The following is a 22,683-nucleotide window of genomic DNA, read 5'->3' as shown; positions in this document are numbered from 1 at the left end:
TACAAATCATTTAGACAGCAATGATATAGATGCAACTACACTTGCTGATGTACGTTTGTTTATGGGGGTTTTCGCCAATGATACGGTTTTTAGACTATCTGCACATGCGCGCAGGTAGTCTTAAGACCGCAAACTCCAAAGAACTACTTCTATTCATGTCGTTTTAACCCATTTTTGTCTCAATGCGCTCTATGCTTAGCAGAATGACGACGAAATCATAAAAATAGATTAGTTGTATTGCGTCTCGAGTACGAGTTCTTGGTTGTTCGCCTATTTCCGCGCTGTATTTCTGTATCCCGGCGTTTTATTTTTAGCAGGATATAACTATTTTTAGATCGTTATATTTATCAGATTAATGGGTCAAAATAATGGAGGCTCTGGTAGGAAAGTAACATACTGATATTCACTCTGAGTTTAGCCCAAGATGTTCTAGAAATTATTACCGACCGCAAGTGTCCCATCGCCTGCAGGGTTTGTTATTATAACCTGTAGTGACCCGGAAGCACGCTTATTTGTAATGGTGTATATTTGATAAAACTTTAATGATATAAGAAACAAAAAGGATTATCTGAAAGTCAAAATAGTTGTACCTCAATTTCGCGTTGCTAATGCTTCAAATACTATGATTTGCCTGCTATACAATTACAAAATACTATTCATTCTATGATTTTTAGGCGTATTCTTTTCTAATAAGATGTTTTCATTTTTTTGAGTAATAGCTTCGTTCCGGTGAATTCTTGCCATTGTTTTGGACCTAAGGCTTTAATTTATTCTAACACACATGCCCTGATACGACAGTGAGTCATGCATACGCTTGATGAAGCAAAGTAGTTCGGATTTAACCTGTAAAACATCTAAAGTGTGCGAAGCCTTCATAACAGTACTTGTATTATTTCTACACAGATATTTACGTAACACATAAATCACATGTATTTATCAATAAAACTTGAAAACGCACAATCATATTCCCATTCTTAGAACAGACAATTTCCGATAATCTAAAAATAGTTTCAACTACATAAACTGACAGATTTTCTAAAAATAGTTTCTACATACATTAACTGACCACATGTTTGTCCTCACCGCGGGAAAACGACCCATCTGATAAGCTCAGGAATTACTTATTAACTTATTATTAAGTTGCTCGTAAAAATAAAATCATTTTCCTCAAACATTTAAAACGTGTATGTTCATAAAACTTGCCTTACGTAATATATCTAATCAAAGCACCGAAAAACCTTAAGAAGCGATTGAAAGGGGCATGCATTGTAATTTTAAATACATGGGGATCGTGACGTCGACTGAAGTTGATACGCTGTGCATTTTGAAATGGAATTATTGCTGGAGTTGTTCGTTAAGGAATTATTTTCATTAAACAAAACGTGTATGTTCATAAAAGGAAATAATATATATGATGTATTGTATTTTCCTATTGTATGATATCTAAGCAAAGCAGCGAAAACGATTAAAAGGGGCGTGCATTTTAACATTTAATACATGCGGAAGGGGTATTACGACGATTGAAGTGACATTTACATAAACAAAATGACACAAGACGCCCTAAAATAGATAAAGATATGTTTGTTTCCTCGCCCAGTGTGGGCACAAGCGGTCTTGGCCCTCGGCACATTTTTCACTTTTATCTATGTGCCCATCACCCATTCCCATAGTTCAAATAAGACTTGCAACTCTCACATATTTGCCCGCAGATGGTCTTTCAGCGCTTCGCGCTTTGATTATATTCGTAGAATGCAGAAGGTGTCAAATATTGTTGAATTACCTGCATAGATATTGTAGCGCATGTGGTATATCTGTTAATAATGAGACGACTTGTGTAATGGTATGTTAAAACAGAACTGTTTTGTCTTGGTGTTACGGCACCTTTTTGCAGGCTCAAAAACATTCATCTTAAAAAGCATAAAAGGAGGATTTGTTCTCTCTATAAATTATTTGCTGTTGTTGTGCTAGATATTAGAGACAAACTCAATTTGATGCAATAACACATTCAATACTTAACAATGGCTCGGATGTCTGGGTATTTCAATTTAGCCCGACATGGAATGTGTTCATCTTAAAATTTTAAAACATATTCTTTGTGTTAGGTAACAAGAGTAACAGCGCTGTATATGATGAATACGTTGACTTAACAAGATTTCCAATGATTATCTTAAAAAAGGTACGTGAAGTTACTTTCTGGCCTAAAGTGAAGAGCGATGCTGATTATTTTGTTTAAACAGCTTATAATACGAAGATGCCCATGGTAATTATATAAACACATGGTCTTTATTTGTGCAAAAGTTGCTTAATAAGCTTTGATATCCATTCCTATCTGCACTTAATAATGTTTTACAATCCCACGTTGAAGTCGAAGAACATATTAGGAATACTTACAAGATGTATGTAACCGGCGAGGATATGCTCTAACATATATATATTGATAGTATTTGTTTTACATTGGTGTATATATTATACTTCATATCAACTGTTAACCATTTAATTTGCATACATTTTTTCCTGAACTATTGTAAATATACAACACTATTAATTTTCACCACAATGCTTGCTTAATTGTGACGATACTAATGACGATGTTATGTAAATATTTACCAATAAATATTGACAGGATTTGACTTGATGTTGAGGTAATATTACTTATCAAATAGTAATCATACAATTTGCATTCATTTCTCATAAACTATTGTAAATATACAAACCTCTTTTCATCATCATGCTTGTACGATACCGGTGACGGTGTTCTTTATGTATTTGCCAATATAAAAATTATATTGACTGGACTTGGTAAATGTTGGGTAACTGCCTTTGTATGTTCAAAAAAAGAACTAAGCAAGAGCTCACAGTACTTGACCATACACTTGTCCAAACGTTTATAAAAAAAATCAAGTTCATTTAAATACATATAATTATGATAAACACTGATTTGTTCATTTATAAACAAAGTTGTTACTCTCTTTTCATAAAGAGAAGTTGTACTGTTTACGGCGAAGAAACAAACGTCACACAATGTCTTTGACTTTGTACATATTTATTTAAATACCAATATATACAGATTTCGTAAAGTAGTTTGTTATCAGTATGTACACTAATATACGGGTTTATTTGGTGTTGAATGGTATTAATTATTGTGCATCAAATATTTCAAAAATTAGGATGGCGTCTTCGAGTATGTGCTAATATATTTCAAACAGTAGATGTAAAACAGTATGTCTTGTCACCAGACCCAAAGCTATGTACAACATTGCTAGAGAAGTGATGACTACATTACTTGTACCTAGATCGCAAAAACCATCTATAAATTATTTAAAACCAAACACAATTTTTTTGTATTGAAATAATCACTGAAAAGCTGCGACCAAATTGTTTATAATTATGACAAAGTGTATGTAGTTTGTTTATATATATGTATGGTATGCAAAAAACCAATGAGGTAATATAATTAAAGGAACCAATAGATTGCGTCTAAAATGGAAAGTAAATTATCTTTTCACTAAATTACGATAATATTGTGGCATTCGATACATTTGAAAATACAAATATTCAGTCCTCACTTTAACACATAGGTTATGTAAGCCATTTCAGTCGTTTTTGCGTTTTTTATATGTTCGAACAGAAACCTTTATTTACATAGAAACAAATAACAATCGATGTTTAAGGGATGACTATGGCTAGCCTATACTATGTTCAATATCTTACATGTATCTAGTATACGAATTAAAATGTACAAAGATGATAGTTGAAGATAACTGAATCCATGTTACAACACCATAAACCAACATAATGTGTTCTAGTCATGATGGTAGAGTGTTAAAGATATATAAAATATGTATGTTGCAGTATGCGACATAGGATGTTTAGTAAATACAAATGGCATTCATTATTCAAGTTATGGATAAAGTCAATTTATAGCATGGAAATGTGTAAAAGAGAGAAAATTCCATCATTGAAACATTCTTTACTTGAAAGCTATGAAAACTAATTGATTTCCGATGTAAGTTTCCAGTGTTAGGCCAATGATGTCTACTGTATTCAGAGTGGTGATGCACCTCAGCACAATCGTTGGAAATTACTCTGGAAAGTCCGAAGTGGATGATGTGACACAGGATGATGCTAAAAAGGTGGATGACTTTATGTTTACGACCGCAGTCACTGAAACAGATAAAACACAACAGTCAGAATTTTACAGCCAATGGTATATAGTTGTAAAGCCTGTTTATAGGATCACCGTTTTATCAGTGTTTGTATATGTTACATGTGACGAGACAATCGTGTTACCAAACACGCGTATTGTTAAGCAAAGTAATGTTAACTCTTAAAGATTGTTTTGCTACAATACTCATTTGTAATAAACATTATTATAATAATTAAATTTCAAAATGTTACTATCTATCTGGTAAAATGTTATTGCTATATGCATTATAATAAATCTTATCGTATTTTGATTGTAATCCACTAAGAATAAAGTTGCGCCGTATATGAATGAACAAATCCATGATCAATGGTGTTCAAATGTAATAGCATACTTCAAGCCGGCACGTACAGAAAGCATGCATACATCGGTCTGTTAAGGGTTCCTCATCTCACCGTTCAGCCCAGGCCCGTACCCGGGGATTCCCTGTCACATGCAAATACAAACTGCATGCTGTATGCAACAACATTTAACCACAAAACACATATACACAGCTATAATAATTCGCCATTAAAAGGGGGAAGGTAGACCACTTCCAGGATCATACAAACTAAGCCAATCAAATTCATGCAACGATCAGGTGAAAGTTACGCAAAGTCATGCACAGTTCATTATACCTTATCTGGGATTTCATAATAACATCCTGGAATTGGCAAACCATCTTTTCCTAACGGACACGGTGCATCTAGCCCTGGTATACCCTACAGTAATGCAATTGTATTTGTCACCAGACTATTTGCAAGTAGTATGACATATTCCATTGACATACACCGAACACAGTAAATAACTTGACTGATAGAATTTTATTTATCGGTTTACATTAATTAATATATAATTCCAAGATTTCGCCTTGTGTAATAAAGTAACATTATCAAGACTTGGAAAATGACAAACCGCTTCTCCAATGTCCCCTTTATCGCCTTTGCGGCCACGTTTCCCTTTCCGGCCCTAAAAAACCGTTTCAAAACGATAACATGCATGGAATCCGTGTTATGACCAATTGTTCTGCATTCTTGAATCACAGTGTGGAATAAAACTTATACTACATTCTCATTAAAATGACTTCAAAACTGAACATGGGCGTCACAGAATGCGGAAGGATGCAGAACAACTGACCACAATGGTCAAGAAATATAAGATACTGGTAATATTAATATTAAAAGTTGCTTTAACTGTTAAAACGTTGACACAAATGTTATGTACAACATTGGCGAGTACTTTTTTAAGGACATTATAAGTAGGAAGACTCACATCTCTGCCTCGGTCCCCCTTGTCTCCTTTCTCACACTTGCAGGAACCGTCTAGCCCCGGACCGATCAACCCTGGGCCGGAGGGACCAGGTGGACCCTTGGAGGGAAAAACATATATACATGAGCCTTGATGGGGTTTTTAACCTAAAATTTATATTTTAAATCATGGTATACTTGAACTTTGTTAAAAATGGCAAACGTTGATCTTAAACTTAATGGATTGAATCATTGAATGGATGTATAATGAACATATTATTAATAAATGGCTTGCTCTTTTATATGTTATCAAGTATTTTCTAAAACAGAAAATCAAAATGTTTTGTACTTGTCGTAATTTATTTCCGCGTAACATAGGAGAAATAGAACATTAGATATATGTGTGATACCTACGTCAACATTTTTGTAATATACCTAAATTAATGTACCGACATTTGATCGACTTATTATTAGAACCAACAAAACTACTTGAAGAAAATTAGCAACGTATGTTCACAAGGTCTTTGAAATAAGATACACACTACATACTTATGTATTTAATAGTTTTAATTATAACGGTGTTAACCGCGATGTTATTGTAATATGAGTGCGTTTCTGTACTAAACTTATATAAGTATATGCATCTATATGTGACCAACAATATATATATATATCTTCAGTATGACTATGTTTTTCATCGATGTATGTACATGGACCTAAAGCCTTTAAGCATTTAAATAAACTAGAAACTATGAATCTAAGGAGTATATTTCTACAATAAGCCAAAAGCGATAAGCAAGGCAGAATGTATATGAAAGAGCGCTTAGCTAAAATGGATTTTGATAGATATAATGTATGAGTATAGAGAGTACATAATAACACCATTCTGAAAGAGAAAACAGAATCATTAACATAAACACATATACGTCTATACAAGGCAACAGTAAACCTAACATTAATAATAGCCATGCCTTGCTTGGGGAGCGGGCATATATTGATGTTGTACAACTCGTCGCCCGATCCCCTTGCAAATATATTTAGATTACAACCTTCATTTCCAGCCAATGACATGAAAGATCAGTACGAGGCTTAATCATAAAGGATATCAACTTTCGCGGGTGTTTTAAGGACCACTAATCCAGTTCGAACTCCCTGTGACAGCTTTTGCGTTATTTATGTGTCAGCCAATGAGGTTGTATTCTAAGTCAGTTAGATAACCTGGAGTAAATTCTTAATGATTAAGAAGGGCTCATTTTCTTCGCTCAGTCCGCCCATTCTTAATCATTAAGATCTTTCTTCATGTCATCTAACTATTATTTGAAAAAGAAATGCAAATACATAAGTTTAACCCAATGCAGCTTGTTTTTAAGACTCCAACCTTCAAAAAGAAAACGAAAAAGAATGATAGCAAAATAACAAGGATACTCCATCATGCCAGAGGACATCTTACCATGGGCCCGGGTTCCCCAGCCGGACCCATAGGCCCAGGGTTTCCGGTCGCCCCTTCGATACCCTGAATCACCACAACATTATAGATGATACCGTGCCGTTTAGTGCTTTACAACAAAGGGGCCACCATTCGGTTGCCCTCGGTACAAACAGAATATGATACAGCAAACACCATGTGGAGTCTACTCGAAACCAGGAAAGGCAATGCATCACATAAGGCATTTTAAATATATTTTTTATGGAAAAATAAAGTGATTCAGCCAATGAAATGACATCATGTGGATTCGGGCTTTTGGCTTTACAGTCGAAAACTTTTATGTAAATTTGCACGTTGACCGTCTTCGAGGATCAAATGAAACCTGAACGAATGAGTATTGTAGGTGTCTCACTCGGCTGGGTGTGGACGTCTGAGATTCAATATATTATAATGCAAAGCGATGGGACATATAACGTGAATCTCAATCCAAGATAATGGCACCAAGTCATGTTAAAATAAGTCGAAACAAAAAGAATCACAAAATGATTACCAACCCCGTTACATTTAGTTTTGATGTACAGAAGTCTCACACACAATGAAAAATAATCATGTGCAAAAGCCCATGCATCAATCAATTACATAATGTCCATCATCTCTAGGTTTCTTCTCTTTCTAGACTCAGTTCTATATCGCAAAATGCTTTCAAAGTCGCCTTAAATCAAAATGCACTTCACGCTGGCACCATTTCAAATATCATACCCAAAACATACATACCGGAAGACCCATAGGTCCGAAATCGCCATCATTTCCTTTTAATCCCTAAAAATACATTTCTAAGCTTAATGTTTATGTTTACAAACTATAATTATGTTTACGCGCAGAATATTCTGTTTACTACTAAAGTAATTCTAAGAACAGGTGCAATGGCATGATATAAGCGTCATAGAGTTTTTTTTCGAAAAGCCAAAAGCATTTTAAACGGCTAACGCTTTCACGTGAAGTAATGAAATAGTGCTAGTTTCCTAATACGTTTGAACGACAACTAACGATACTAAATACTATGTTAGAATATAATTATAATTATTCCACCGTGGATTACAAACTATAAGTAATGTCCACCCATATAAGCAAAATGACCAATTGTACTTACTGACTCTCCTTTCGGGCCTATTGGTCCTCTCTCGCCCTTGTAACACAGGGTAAAATGTATTAATTAGACAATATATCGATATCAATGTTCAAGGAACAGATATTAACTAACAATGAGGCTACGTAATTGAAAACAGTCACAATTTAGTATTTCACCAAAGTATTTCTTTATTTTCGCAAATAAAATCTAACTATTTGACGTGTCTGATATTATAACAGATAATATAATATAACAATGAGCATAAAGCTAAAACTTCGGTGAGGTTTGAAGTGAAATTCTACTTTCTTTGCATATATTATAGGTACTCGCTCTACGCCGCATGCACGTGCTTACCAGGGTAGTGAGTATGAAGGATCGCAACAATGTAAAATTGCCAAACACAGATTCTCCAGGTCACTCTTTTCTTATATGATTTGTGTACATATAAAGAAATAGAAGCGGTATTTTTGGCACTTTTTACCTGTGGATTTTGTGGCCACGTAGCTTTTAATGAACGACCTTTATGATGGCTATTTTTTATCTGTACACAAATCAGAACGCAATATTGTTTTGACCATTAAAGTCAAATAAGTTAAACATAACAATGCATTAAAATAATGTTGTTGTTTTTTGCATCAACGTTTATTATACCCCTTGAAGGTTCAATATTTAGCGAGCATAAACATAGTATCCTTTCATACCTGTGTGGTTATATGTTTAAATTCTTATTTGAACACTATCGCCAAGAAGGCATTCCTGATTTGATAATCTGGACCGCTTTGAAACAAAAATATATTCATAGTGTCAGAATACTTTTCAGTAAGAATGCAATAGGAGTTTCAACAAAACTTAGACAAAATGTTCTTTGCAAAATGTGTTTAACCTATTAAAACACAAAGGATGTATGTTTCCCCATGGGAAAAGATTTTACTTCAAAACGGAGTTTATTAACCTTTTTTTTGGCCTCCCCATATTCTTTGTCCCTTATCAAAGACAAGTCGCAACTAGTGTCGTTTGAACTTTGTAATTTAAATACAATTATCTCTATCCATTTGTTATCTTTTGTTAATATTATTAGCATAATGCCAATGGTTTAGGGGATGCGTGCGGATACTGCCGAGGACCACTAACTAACAGATAAAGGTCAACCAAAAGTTCCTTTAAATCTTGATTCACTATTGGTTAATAAATTATTGGTAGTTTAATGTTAGTGCTTGGTTAATTGTTAAGAAATTGAAAAAAGAAGACCAACTATCACTATTGGGTAACATCTACTTTCCAACCATCCATACCTTGATTCCTGGCGCACCTTGGAGACCAGTTTTACCCTAAACATTCGTGGAGTAGTGTCAATGCTTTCTCAATTTGATATTAAATGATAGCAAACAGTCAGTAAACGATTGAATGATAAAACTTATAGAAGATATGGGGTCTGCCAAACTGTTTAACAATATACTGCAGGGACAGGCCTTGTAGGCAGAACTTTTCCGAGACGTCTAACGGACACTAAACGAAAAATACTAAACGTCGCAATACCAACAAAACGAAGATAAAATATTGAAAACACTATTATCATTGATGTCACCGCAATGAAGCGGCCAGCGAAACACGAGCTTACTGGTGTGTGTGGGGGGGGAGGGGGGGGGGAGGTTACCACCATCGGCCAGCGAAACACGAGCTTACTGGTGTGTGTGGGGGGGGGGGGGAAGGGGGTGTTACCATCATTGATCGGACAGCGAAACACGAGCTTACTGGTGTGTGTGTGTGTGGGGGGGGGGGGGGGGTTACCACCATGGAGCGGCCAGCGAAACACGAGCTTACTGGTGTGTGTGTGTGGGGGGGGGTGTTACCAGCAGACACGAGCTTACTGGTGTGTGTGGTGTGTGTGTGGGGGGGGGGGGCACCACCATGGAGCGGCCAGCGAAACACGAGCTTACTGGTGTGTGTGTGGGGGGGTGGGGGGGGGTGGGTGTTACCAGCAGACACGAGCTTACTGGTGTGTGTGGTGTGTGTGTGTGGGGGGGCACCACCATGGAGCGGCCAGCGAAACACGAGCTTACTGGTGTGTGTGTGTGGTGGTGGTGTGTGTGTGTGTGTGTGTGTGTGTGTGTGGGGGGGGGGGGTTACAACCATGGAGCGGCCAGCGAAACACGAGCTTACTGGTGTGTATGGGGGGGGCACCACCATGGAGCGGCCAGCGAAACACGAGCTTACTGGTGTGTGTGGGGGGGGGAGGGGGTGTGTTACCACCATTGAGCGGCCAGCGAAACATGAGCTTACTGGTGTGTGTGTGGGGGGGGGGGGGGCACCACCATGGAGCGGCCAGCGAAACACGAGCTTACTGGTGTGTGTGTGGGGGGGGGGGGGGAGGGGGTGTGTTACCACCATGGAGCGGCCAGCGAAACATGAGCTTACTGGTGTGTGTGGGGGGAGGGGAGGTGGGGGGGGGTGTAACCACCATGGAGCGGCCAGCGAAACACTAGCTTACTGGTGTGTGTGGGGTGGGGGGAGGGGGGGTGTTACCACCATGGAGCGGCCAGCGAAACATGAGCTTACTGGTGTGTGTGTGGGAGGTGGGGGGTACCACCATGGAGCGGCCAGCGTTACACGAGCTTACTGGTGTGTGTTGGGGAGGGGAGGGGGGTGTTACCACCATGGAGCGGCTAGCGAAAACACGAGCTTACTGGTGTGTGTGTGGGGGGGGGGGCACCACCATGGAACGGCCAGCGAAACACGAGCTTACTGGTGTGTGTGTGGGGGGGGGGAAGGGGGTGTGTTACCACCATGGAGCGGCCAGCGAAACACGAGCTTACTGGTGTGTGTGGGGGGTGGGGGTGTTACCACCGTGGAGCGGCCAGCGAAACACGAGCTTACTGGTGTGTGTGGGGGGTGGGGGTGGGGGTTGTTACCACCATGGAGCGGCCAGCGAAACACGAGCTCACTGGTGTGTGTGTGGGTCGGGGGGTGTTACCACCATGGAGCGGCCAGCGAAACACGAGCTTACTGGTGTGTGTGGAGGGGAGGGGAGGGGAGGGGAGGGGGTTACCACAATGGAGCGGCCAGCGAAACACGAGCTTACTGGTAAGTGTGGGGTGGGGGTGTTACCACCATGAAGCGGTCAGCGAAACACAAGTTAACTGGGGTCTACGAATTCTTAACCTCATAGTATCCAAGTATTCATCAATAGTATCAAAACTAAACATATAAGCCTGACATTTAAATCGTATTTCGGTAAGAACACTATTTTAAAGGCCTACTTACCGGTGGTCCTGGAGGGCCAGGAGGTCCTGGTAACTACAAATTAAATTGGATTTATGAATATAAGCGTACGCTTTATAATGACTTCAGTTTAATATTTTGAATATGAAGTCGCTTGCTCATTGTATAAAATCCTTTATCGTGATAAGGCTATCAATTAAAAAACGAACGTGAAATATTGTGAAAATAGAACTTAAAATTGTTTCGATCAAAAACACAAATATTGAATTGTTTCATGATAGTAGTAAAAAAATAAGACATAATTTCTGACAGCTTGAAAGATTGAAAATTATTTTCAAGAATAACGAATCGTGAAAGTTATACGCACAGCACTCACCCCGTCCCCGTTACCCCCTTCCAGTACGATAGTCTCACCCTGTAAGATATAGGGGGAATACTTTAGTATCATATATATTAAGTTCAATTTTTCTCTGTTAAGCTACAAAACATTTAAAGTGGATGGATGTATCTCTGTTATGCTACAAAATAATTTAAAGTGGATGGATGTATCTCTGTTAAGCTACATATAATTTTAAGTGGATGGATATATCTCTGTTAAGCTACGTATCATTTTAAGTGGATGGATGTCTCTCTGTTAAGCTACATATCATTTTAAGCGGATGGATGTATCTCTGTTAAGCTACATATCATTTTAAGTGGATGGATGTATCTCTGTTAAGCTACATATCATTTTAAGTGGATGGATGTACCTCTGTTAAGCTACATATCATTTTAGTAGATGGATGTATCTCTGTTAAGCTACATATCATTTTAAGTGGATGGATGTATCTCTGTTAAGCTACATATCATTTTAAGTGGATGGATGTATCTCTGTTAAGCTACAAATAATTTTAAGTGGATGGATGTATCTTTGTTAAGCTACATATCATTTTAAGTGGATGGATGTATCTCTGTTAAGCTACAAATAATTTTAAGTGGATGTATGTATCTCTGTTAAGCTACATATCATTTAAGTGGATGGATGTATCTCTGTTAACCTACATTTAATTTTAAGTGGATGGATGTATCTCTGTTAAGCTACATATCATTTTAAGTGAATGGATGTATCTCTGTTAAGCTAAGCTACATATCATTTTAAGTGGATGGATGTATCTCTGTTAAGCTACAAATAATTTTAAGTGGATGTATGTATTTCTGTTAAGCTACATATCATTTTAAGTGGATGGATATATCTCTGTTAAGCTACGTATCATTTTAAGTGGATGGATGTACCTCTGTTAAGCTACATATCATTTTAAGTGGATGGATGTACCTCTGTTAAGCTACATATCATTTTAAGTGGATGGATGTACCTCTGTTAAGCTACATATCATTTTAAGTGGATGGATGTATCTCTGTTAAGCTACATATCATTTTAAGTGGATGGATGTACCTCTGTTAAGCTACATATCATTTTAAGTGGATGGATATATCTCTGTTAAGCTTCGTATCATTTTAAGTGGATGTATGTATCTCTGTTAAGCTACATATCATTTAAGTGGATGGATGTATCTATGTTAAGCTACATATCATTTTAAGTGAATGGATGTATCTCTGTTAAGCTACAAATAATTTTAAGTGGATGGATGTATCTCTGTTAAGCTACATATCATTTTAAGTGGATGGATGTATCTCTGTTAAGCTACAAATAATTTTAAGTGGATGTAGGTATCTCTGTGGATGGATGTATCTCTGTTAACCTACATTTAATTTTAAGTGGATGGATGTATCTCTGTTAAGCTACATTTAATTTTGAGTGGATGGATGTGGCTTGTTGTTTAAAATGTAAGACATTTCTTTTACCAAAACGGTAAAACTACAGACTGATATGCGTGCACATAACACGTTTTACGCATAAATCAAGTATCAGTATTTAAATCGTAGATAAATTAGCTCGTACATACATGTTTTAATGAATGCATAATTTCAGCATATTGTTAAATGTTTTCGTGCAAACATTCCAAGATAGTAGCATCCCTAGTCTGTTGTAACACTTACCATGCATGGAGTTGTACGAGGGATCATCATCACTGCTCATGCAACACAACCACATGCTCACTTCAAATGATCCATCAAAACTTGGGTTGTGAAATAAAAGTTGTGCTTTATTTTTTAATATTTTTTTTAAGTCAGAAACTGTAAATATTTGACGTATGGTTGCCATGCAGTTGAAATTAAAATGTTAAAGTTACTAGTGAACAAAATGAGACCTTTTCATTTGTATCATACATAAACTGGCATTCAATTCAATTTTTCAAACAAGTTTACAAGAGTATATATTTAACATGCAGAAAACTGTTAATTATGCATGTTAATTTTTGCATTCTAACAATTACCATGATTCCATTAGCAAAAAGTGAAATTAAACTGAATGTGATAAAATACATAATATATAAAAATAGTAACATGAGTAAGTAGAACATCAAGATTGCATTATGAAATAAAAGACCTTTATTACATACCGGTGGTCCAGGAAGGCCTGGGGGCCCTATAAGTCCGTCCAGTCCCATCGGCCCAATTGGCCCAACAGCTCCTTTTGGACCAGGTTTACCCTGGAATGTGGCGTAAAATATTATACAAAAAACGTTTATATTGTTTATATATTCAAACGCAGTGCTGTTCCTCGGTTGGTTATGCATGTGGAGAAAGGTTTACGGAACGTTACACTGTTACCATGTATAGATGGGTAATGGTTCAAAGAATCATTCTGACATATACACAGCGCCGTGCCAAAAGTGAGAGAAATTTGTTAATGACCTCACTTCATGGACATTTTTTACTTGTAAACTAAAGAGGGAAATATCTAAGTCATGCTGCCTATCTAAAGAGCAGCCGGATGTCGAATAAAACAAGAAACAGTTCAATAAACTATCTGCATAGTGTACACCGTGCACCTCACTTTTTTCTCAAATCTGTGGTGGTATGGATACGGTTAAAGGTTTGATTCTATTTTGTTACTCACAATCCACATAATACGTTCAATGGATATTCGTTCGGTGGACTGTGTTGGCCAGAATAGTGTATTAATAGTGTATCTTTTTTTTATTGGGGTCTGCTTTTCGTGACTTACGGCGGGTACCTTATACGTAGTCTGGAAAATTCAATATTTGCCTATGTAATACACATGCTAAATAATTGATGATAGGGCTTAAGGTTGTCAAATACATGTATACTCTTCAAGCGTCGGAATATCTTTAAGACTGTTCAAATTTCCATTAACCAATACCAAAATGTTTAAACCTGAATAGTAAAAGGATCGACAGATCAAACGTTTGACATTGGTGCCTGACTATGCTGCTGGAAAACCCTGACAGAATGTAGCCTTTCCGACTCCGAGGTTTGTCTTCAATAGTGCCTTGATTAAAAAATTATTCGAAAACATGGATATAATAGTTTACTCTTTCTAATAACTGGCCTAGCCACCCTGTAGCCGTTTTTGATCATTTACATAATGAGCTGCCGTCTGCGCTCTTGTCATTTACAAAACAGATGGAATGTTTACAACATGTACAATTAAAATGTCAACAGATAAAGGAAGTTGAACTTCGTCAGAAAAAAATATGTGGTTACTAGAGAGATTTTCCTTGATAGCGGGTTAGATTCTATGAAACAGAACTTATACTGAAGAGTTAAGCGATTTAAATAGCGCATCGTCCAACAGCACATAGCAGCCATTGAAAAAAAGTTCATTCACTTTTGGCATGGTGCTGTACACTGCATTTGAAACAATCTCATTCAGTACAACATCATATACGTGAAATAGGAAAACAGTTTGAGTGCAACGGGGAAACAAAGCAAGCAGTGAAGAACATTATGTTATGGCTTAAAATAAACCGGAAGTGACTCACAGGAGGCCCAGTGGGCCCAGGACTGCCCGTGTTTCCGGTATTTCCAATACTGCCTTTTGGACCCTGTAAAGCAGTCAAGGCAGTCACTTGGCGTGCTGTGCTCATATCATATGCAAACAATGCGCAATACAGTGCGATAGAGTTATTTTACGGTGAAAACAGTTATTCAATTCCCAGATTTAGACGATGGTGTGTACCATCTAGGAGGAAGTGGGTGCAAGTGGCTTTTGTGACAATTCAACGTCCGCCATTGTTATCAAATGATACTTAAAAGCATGCACTGAAATTGATTGCCTGTAAGTTCAAAGAACTGTGCGTTGACGGAATACATGGCATGCATCAAACAGGAAACGGAAGCATGCTTATCAAACACATAAGGAGAATGCACACATGTTGTTTCAACACTCGAATATTTTAAAACATTTCCATACTAGACTATATAATACATGGTTGTGTATAAAGGAGGAACATAAACAAAACTCATATACCTCAGGCCCTGGCGGACCGTATTCTCCTTTAGGCCCCTTCGGACCAGGGTCGCCTTGGGGTCCTTTAAGCTTCTTGCATTTCCCCTGTGTTAAAATGATACGGTTATATTCGTGCAAATGTATACATTCGTTTCGATCAAGCTTTTTCGGTTTAATTTGAAATTCGAGAGATAACTAATTATGCCGTCGGATTAAACGTACAGCACTGTCACTTCTGAACTAATATTAACACATAATTCATATCAATGGTGTTTTGGGCCCAAATTACTTTAACATTAAGCACAGTTGGATCAAGAACTAATATACTACTTATATTTATATTTTTTTGTGTTTAGATTATTTTCCAGTCTAGAGTTTACCTTCTTACCGCGCTTTCCCCGTTTCCCTCGCACGCCCTTCGGCCCGATCTCTCCCATTGGTCCTGTCGGTCCCGGCGGCCCTTCAGATCCTGGCAGACCTATTTCCCCTTCGGGTCCCTAATACAGCAGTTGAAAAGGTCCAGTACAAGCCAATATATAATACATGGTTATATTAAATATTCTGTATTAAATTAGTTTGGGTTGGTTTCATGCAATTTACACTGTAGGAAATGCTGATGTGTGATGCGAGTTGTCCCTTTGAAGCATTACGCGCTTGTTTATATCCTTTAAATAAGCAATATTCTAAATCATGTTTTTTTTTTCTATAAAACCGTCCACCCACGTGACATAAAAGTAAGCTGAAGCTGCAAGTTTTAGTAAAGCATACTGAGTCTGGGAAATTAGAAGACAAGCGTAATTAAACGTTAAGTAGGCGCACATGTCTGTATAAAAGTGACTGCAGCTATTCCGCCACCAAAGCTGTTCTTCTACACTATTATGGTCACAGCTAAAGTCTATATACCCTCGGTCCAATGACAACTTCAGGCACAACAAGTTCTCTTTTCACTCTATCATACAGCGATGCCATTTCGTCTTTCGTTGCTACTTCTCGTCTGATTCTGCTGTAAAGCGAGTCCAAGTCCTCCTGGTCTTCACATTCCTTTGACTTCTTATTTTTCTTTTTCCTCTTCTTTCTTTCATTGTTCTTACGTCGATTTCTCTTGACTAACGGCTGACTTGGGACTGATTCCAATGCGTCTGGTACAACTGGTTGATCGGGTACTTCAATATGTTCAATGCCACCCGGTCTTTCTTCATCTTCCTCAATTATCTCACCATTATCCAATCCAACGCCTTCATCAAGATCAGACTCTGACTTTCGAGATTTGTGCTCTGTTCTTGGTATCACCTCCAAACGACAACGGCGGCGTTTCTTTTCTCCGCCGGACTGTTGATTTAACAGAAAATAGGTCATGCGGATTCATTGTAACAATTGAACACTTGCTGCAGTCACTTTTAAGGTTTGATGTTGCAGTCAGCAACCCTAATAATTGTTATGACAAAGTGCCAAAAGCGAATTTAAAAAGGTTTCGAACAATCCGTTCCCACAACAATATATTTCAAATAGACAAAACATAAAATGAATTGCTATTGGCAATGTAATTGGGGTTCGGTGACTGCAACAAATGTTAGGAAAAGGGACACAGCGCAACAGGAATATGTTTCCTCCTCACCGGCTTTCCGCGGGGACCTCTAGGACCAGGAGGACCCACAATAAACCCTGCAGGGATATTGGGGTTCAGGTCTGCTATAGTGGGAGGCCGGCCATTTACCAGGGAAGTGCTAGCACCACTGCCAGGCAGTCCTGGCAATCCAGGCTCGCCCTATTTAAAGGCAACATAACGTTATGCCAATAAGGTTATCCTCTTTTAAAGTTGATTCAGATAAATACCTCATCTAAATCTGATGTAGCAGTGAAAGGGAAGCAGAACATATCATACATACCATATCAAGATTGGAATCGTACAATGGAAAGAGCAAGAACAAATTCAATAGCTGTAAATATATACATGTAGTTTGGTATTGTTAAAGGAACACGGCAAAATGGCCAAAGTCAGAATAAGTTGGTTACACTGCAATGAAACGGTAAAGCAGTGTAATAACGTTATCAATAATCCATACATTGAAAGAAGGCTATCGCATATTCAAGAATTAAATGAAATTAAAAAAAAACAAAAAACTTTTCGGTAATCAAGGTTCGATGGTAAACGAGGATAAAGTAATCGAATTACGAAGATGAATTTGAAAATTTAATCCGGATTTATAGATAAAAAGGACGGTGAGACACGGATTCAAATTTAAAACGGGGGAGTATTCCATATTAGGAGATGACACATAACAGAGTTCCGGGTTCAAAGGTTCAACAGGGGAGTATTCCAAATGCAAAGATGAAATAGAACAAAGTTCCTGATTAAAATGTTAAAAAGGGAGTATTCCAAATGCAACGATGAAACAGAACAAAGTTCCTGATTCAAAGGTAAAACGAGACAGAGATTCGAAAGTAAAACGAGGGAGTATTCCGGATTCAAAGTGTGAGAAAGAACAGGGTTCCGAATTCAAAGATAGAAAAGGGAGAGAGTTTTAGTCCCGAATGCGAAGAAAAGAGACAAGAGAGTTACGGATACACAGAAAAAAACGGGACACGGCTATTAAATTAAAAGATGAAGCAGTATAACGTTTGAAGAAAAAGTCGGATAACGTAAATCATGTCTGAATGAAAAAAAGGGAAGGACAAGTTATGTAATGTGGTAATTTCTTGACAAAGAATGACGCACTCGAATCATATAATCAAGATTCAAATGTGACAAAATATCAATTAGCTATACACATGCCTGTCATGCAGGAGGGTCAAATTCAAACAAATACGTTGTAAATCAACGGACGGAAACATGCTGTAATAATGTTATATTTTTTACATGCATGAAAACATGTGTGCATTCCAATTTGACAGTTAAACTGTTTGTTTCTTTCTTTTATTCTTACATCAGAAAAAAATAAAGTATTGTGAAACGTGACGAAAATGCTTGTTCCAATGATAAAACATCACCAACTGTTCCAAACAGAGCTGAATTGTATCTCTGACAAAATATGCTCTTTTTGCCCAAAGGTGTAAGCAACGTTATTGGAAATTGACTTCTTTTAAGCTTGGTTGTACTTTTTAAGTTATGTTCAAAATGAATATCTGCCAAGTGCTGTTAGGTGTTTGTTCATAGAAAATAGCAAAATGACTAAATTTTAACAAAATTAGAAAAAAATCGCTTCCAACATAAAATGGATGAAAAGGCCCCTTTAAAGCTTTATAGGATGTATTTTCTATTTAATTTAAGCATGAGTATAAAAAACGTCAATAAAACTTACCGAATCTCCCGGGCGACCATCCCGACCCTGTAACACAAGAACCAATGCTTAAAAACAATCAATAATGTGAATGTGGCATCATTGTGATCACCTCATTATTAATCAATAAAAATATCGTGCATAAGCATTTCTGCGTTATTATATTTATTATAATCACAAAGATGCATATTACATACCGGTGGCCCTTGTGGTCCTTCGGGTCCCTGAAATGGAAAACAGACTTATGCTATATATTATACGCGTATGAATAGCTATTAAATAGGAACACTGGCGATAAACGCGCTTCGCTGAAATAGGTTAATGTTTTAAGAGCATGTATTCCGCGATGGAATTGAACAACAACATAATTCGAAACGAAATGGTTTGTTCTTGGCTTGTCGAACTTTAGAAGGGACCCGTCTTACCTGTGGTCCCTGTGGCCCTATTTCGCCGGGGACCCCGTCGAAACCCGGAAGTCCAGTTTCGCCCTGGGGACCAGTAGGACCTGGGGGTCCAGGCTTGCCCGGTTGCCCCGGTTCACCCTAATGGAAATAAACAACAAACACTTTGTTATATATAAATGTTGTACAATTTAAAGGTATAAACATATACTAACACTGCATGAGTGAACGGACTTGAGCTAAAACTGTTTTCGCATATATAACCATGTACTTTGAATTATAAGAACGATAATGCTAAAAAAAGTCCTAAATCGTGTAAATCAAACTTAGTTTTATTAAGCTGTATATTTTCGGTACAGTTAAATGACTGAGTAAGCTATGCACGATATGTTACAAAATAAATCACACTTAAAATAATAACAGGCATAGAACATGCATGACCTTGAGTGTGTTTATTTTGGAATCGTCCCACTCTGATCCCAATCCTCCTGGTAGCCCCTTGGGTCCGCGCTCACCCTTGGGACAAACAACATGCATAATCAAATAAAATGTACAGTCAAAAACATGCAAAACTAAACTCGAACAACCACAGCTCGTCCATAATACATTGATCCAGTGCATGCTGCTCAAGTATACGTTCGGCTGTGCACTTTCTTGAGGGAAGCGACAAGTCAAAAGGCTGCTCCTGTTAAAATGCTTTATGATTCAACAATCCAAATATTACTTTTAACATGATACGTGCGAATTTGAGAATGCTATTACAAAATACCTTACTGTAGATAAGTATGGGTACATGCTTTAACACCCTGAGTTTGCATATGCTCGATATGTTTTGTATTTTATGGATACTTATTCTTGTTTTTACATGCATATGTTATCACTTTGAGTATAAAAATTTGTATGAGCAGTCATTATTTCCAAAAAAAGAAAACGAATTTACATTAATTAATACTATAGTTCTGTACAAAAAAGTATGTGGAGTGGCAAACGAAAAAATTACACCTGCAGAAAGAAATGTCAAAAAAGATCTATAACATCCAACCGAGTTGCGTGCATAACTCTATCAAGCCATAATTGCAGTCATGCCCAAAGCATTCATTGACCTTGATGGTGATAACTTCAAAGTTGGAATCCTTCAGGTTGACCAGGTCATACTTGTTACGGTCACTATCCAGCCTTATTGACCTCTTAGAGCCCGACTGTGAAGCAGATATGTATTTCAGTTGCGGTTTTAAATCATAACATATTAATATTATCCTTTGTGTTTTAGCAATTGAATAGTTTTACCGTGCTTTGATAAAATAAATGGGAAGTGTTCATTAATTATCGGGGAATAGTCATTTAAAAAATAAGGTTGTTTTTTAACATTATTCGAGATAAGCATTGTGGGATGTACGTTTGGTTTAAAGACGCTCTAGCCTACTATGTACATCGACCCTAGTGATAGCATTAGTTGTGTTAGGTCGTGTAGCATAGTGCACAAACAAAATGTAACTCAGAGCTCAGAAGACGGAGACAAACATTTCAATTGGAAACATCTACACAATAAGTGATGGGCCATTGTAAGATCCAGATATACTTAAAACATACTGGATTCGGAAATGTATGATCCAGTTCGTTTGTGGTGTGTTTGTTATCGCATTTATTTATATACAAATTTAGTTAATCTGTTTATTAAAGTTAAATTTCATCTACAAAAAAAGTAGAGAAAATGATTCCATATTTATTTCATATTTATATTTCACTCAAATTATGTCGTCATTCATGTCATCTGTTTTGTTTGTGTGTGTTTTTGCAATGTTCCAAATGATTATGCTAACAAAACATTGACTTTGATTAAAAAACGATATTAGACTATTTGTTTTAACAAAATGAATATGTGTAGGCCGGAATAGTCAAGATCCAAAACAAAATTACTATAATTACCTTTTCTCCCACGCCGTCGAAGCCCGGAAAACCGTCGTCCCCTTTTGTTCCTTTTTGCCCTTTGTCTCCCTGAAAGGTATATCATATAAGAATAAGACTACAGCACAGTCACAAGGAGAATGCATTAGTCTATCCCACCTCAGTTAGAACTCCCGCACAGCCAACCAAATACTCATGCCAATGCCACAATAGTAAGGACTGCCTAACATACATAAAATACGCATCAGTCTATGCCACACCAGTTAGGACTGCCGCACAGCCACCAAAATACGCATCAGTCTATGCCACCTCAGTCAGGATTGCCTTACAATCACCATATTCGTATCAGCCTATGCCACCTCAGTAAACATAGCCTCACATTCGATAATACGCACCAGTCAATACCATATCGGTTAGGATTGCCTCACTGCCATAAAAAAATCGCATAAATCTATGCCACCTCAGTAAGAATTGCCTCATAGCCACAAAAGTACGCATCATTCTATGCCACTTGAGTTCGAAATACCACACAGTCACAAACGTCCGCACCAGTCTTTGCCACAACAGCTAGGATAACCACCCACCCACAAATATACGCATCAGTCTTTGCCAACTCAGTGAGGATAGCCTCACATCCACAAAAATACGCATCAGTCTATGCCATCTTAGTAATGTCTGCCTCACGGTCACACAAAAACGCATCAGTATATTTCAGCGCAGTATAGTCTGACTCTCTTTTTTGTTTGGCTTAATACGGTAGTAACAGCAACTATATAATATATGATATACGTTATACGTGCTTAATATTAGCCCATTATCGGAATGTGTTGGTGCCTTACATGTTTATGAAATGGTGAGAGTGAGAAAAGCAACTCTTATTAGTATCTGTGTACTATATAGCAATTCATAGAAATAACAATAAGGAGAATATTTTTTTCCAAAAAGGTGAAAAGAATTATATTTACCATGTCTCCTTTGGAGCCCTTTGGACCAACCATACCCTAAAATTAAAACACCAGTGAGATATAGGTCAACCTGCAGACAAATATATTTTATGAAACGAGCTTAAAAAATTTCATAAAATAACTAACGAGGTTGTCCCACTGTTTAAACATTAGATTAGTAATATCTTCATGATCATTACTTCTTCGTCTGTAAACCTCAGCGACAACATAAGTATTTGAATAAAGCCTCCAAAAACTGTTATTACCATTTGACCGTCAAAACCCATTGGACCCTGAAATTCAAACAAAACACGTTTTAGCTAATGCTGTATTTTCTTGTATTTCATTTAAATAAAATGTAACACATTTAACATAAATACTAAGCTCATGCTTTTCTAAAAAAATGCTTTAAAAGATTTTCTGGAAGCAAAATAAAATATTTTGAAAATTAATTGAACTTAAAGGGAATTAGCATTCGAAAACTATAAAAGTAAGAATTAAGTTAACATAAAACAGTTATAAAATTAATACGAAACAGAACACAATAAGCGACGTTAAATCAAACGAGCAGAACAGTTTAGAACTGAAAGAGTTTTC

The 22,683-nt window shown here is 37.2% G+C and overlaps 1 protein-coding gene across 18 annotated transcripts in view; it reads right to left on the bottom strand.

Annotated features, from left to right (window-relative positions):
• Positions 1–3,026: 3,026 nt before the first annotated feature.
• Positions 3,027–22,683, bottom strand: part of LOC128212755 (collagen alpha-1(XIII) chain-like) — a 37,811-nt gene continuing 18,154 nt past the window's right edge. For 3 of the 18 annotated variants that reach the window (XM_052918070.1, XM_052918120.1, XM_052918096.1), the window contains 22 exons: positions 22,353–22,379; positions 22,108–22,143; positions 21,164–21,232; positions 20,341–20,436; positions 19,262–19,378; positions 19,034–19,060; positions 18,858–18,884; positions 15,939–16,055; positions 15,580–15,663; positions 15,092–15,154; positions 13,706–13,795; positions 11,572–11,619; positions 11,247–11,279; positions 9,278–9,313; positions 8,007–8,042; positions 7,631–7,675; positions 6,881–6,943; positions 5,456–5,551; positions 5,099–5,152; positions 4,822–4,905; positions 4,539–4,630; positions 3,027–4,164 (listed from right to left, as the gene is read on the bottom strand). In XM_052918070.1, coding sequence (XP_052774030.1) covers positions 4,580–4,630; positions 4,822–4,905; positions 5,099–5,152; positions 5,456–5,551; positions 6,881–6,943; positions 7,631–7,675; positions 8,007–8,042; positions 9,278–9,313; positions 11,247–11,279; positions 11,572–11,619; positions 13,706–13,795; positions 15,092–15,154; positions 15,580–15,663; positions 15,939–16,055; positions 18,858–18,884; positions 19,034–19,060; positions 19,262–19,378; positions 20,341–20,436; positions 21,164–21,232; positions 22,108–22,143; positions 22,353–22,379 — 1,299 coding nt within the window. In that variant the 3' untranslated portion in view covers positions 3,027–4,164; positions 4,539–4,579. Of the gene's footprint in view, positions 4,165–4,538; positions 4,631–4,821; positions 4,906–5,098; positions 5,153–5,455; positions 5,552–6,880; positions 6,944–7,630; positions 7,676–8,006; positions 8,043–9,277; positions 9,314–11,246; positions 11,280–11,571; positions 11,620–13,705; positions 13,796–15,091; positions 15,155–15,579; positions 15,664–15,938; positions 16,056–16,461; positions 16,888–18,857; positions 18,885–19,033; positions 19,061–19,261; positions 19,379–19,678; positions 19,754–20,340; positions 20,437–21,163; positions 21,233–22,107; positions 22,144–22,352; positions 22,380–22,683 lie in introns of all 18 variants that reach the window. The other 15 variants (XM_052918081.1, XM_052918088.1, XM_052918073.1 and 12 more) reach the window with 15 other exon arrangements.

Source organism: Mya arenaria, chromosome 2 (genome assembly GCF_026914265.1).
Source record: "Mya arenaria isolate MELC-2E11 chromosome 2, ASM2691426v1".
Classification (NCBI taxonomy): Eukaryota; Metazoa; Mollusca; class Bivalvia; order Myida; family Myidae; genus Mya; species Mya arenaria.
This window is presented reverse-complemented; position numbering and strand designations above follow the sequence as displayed.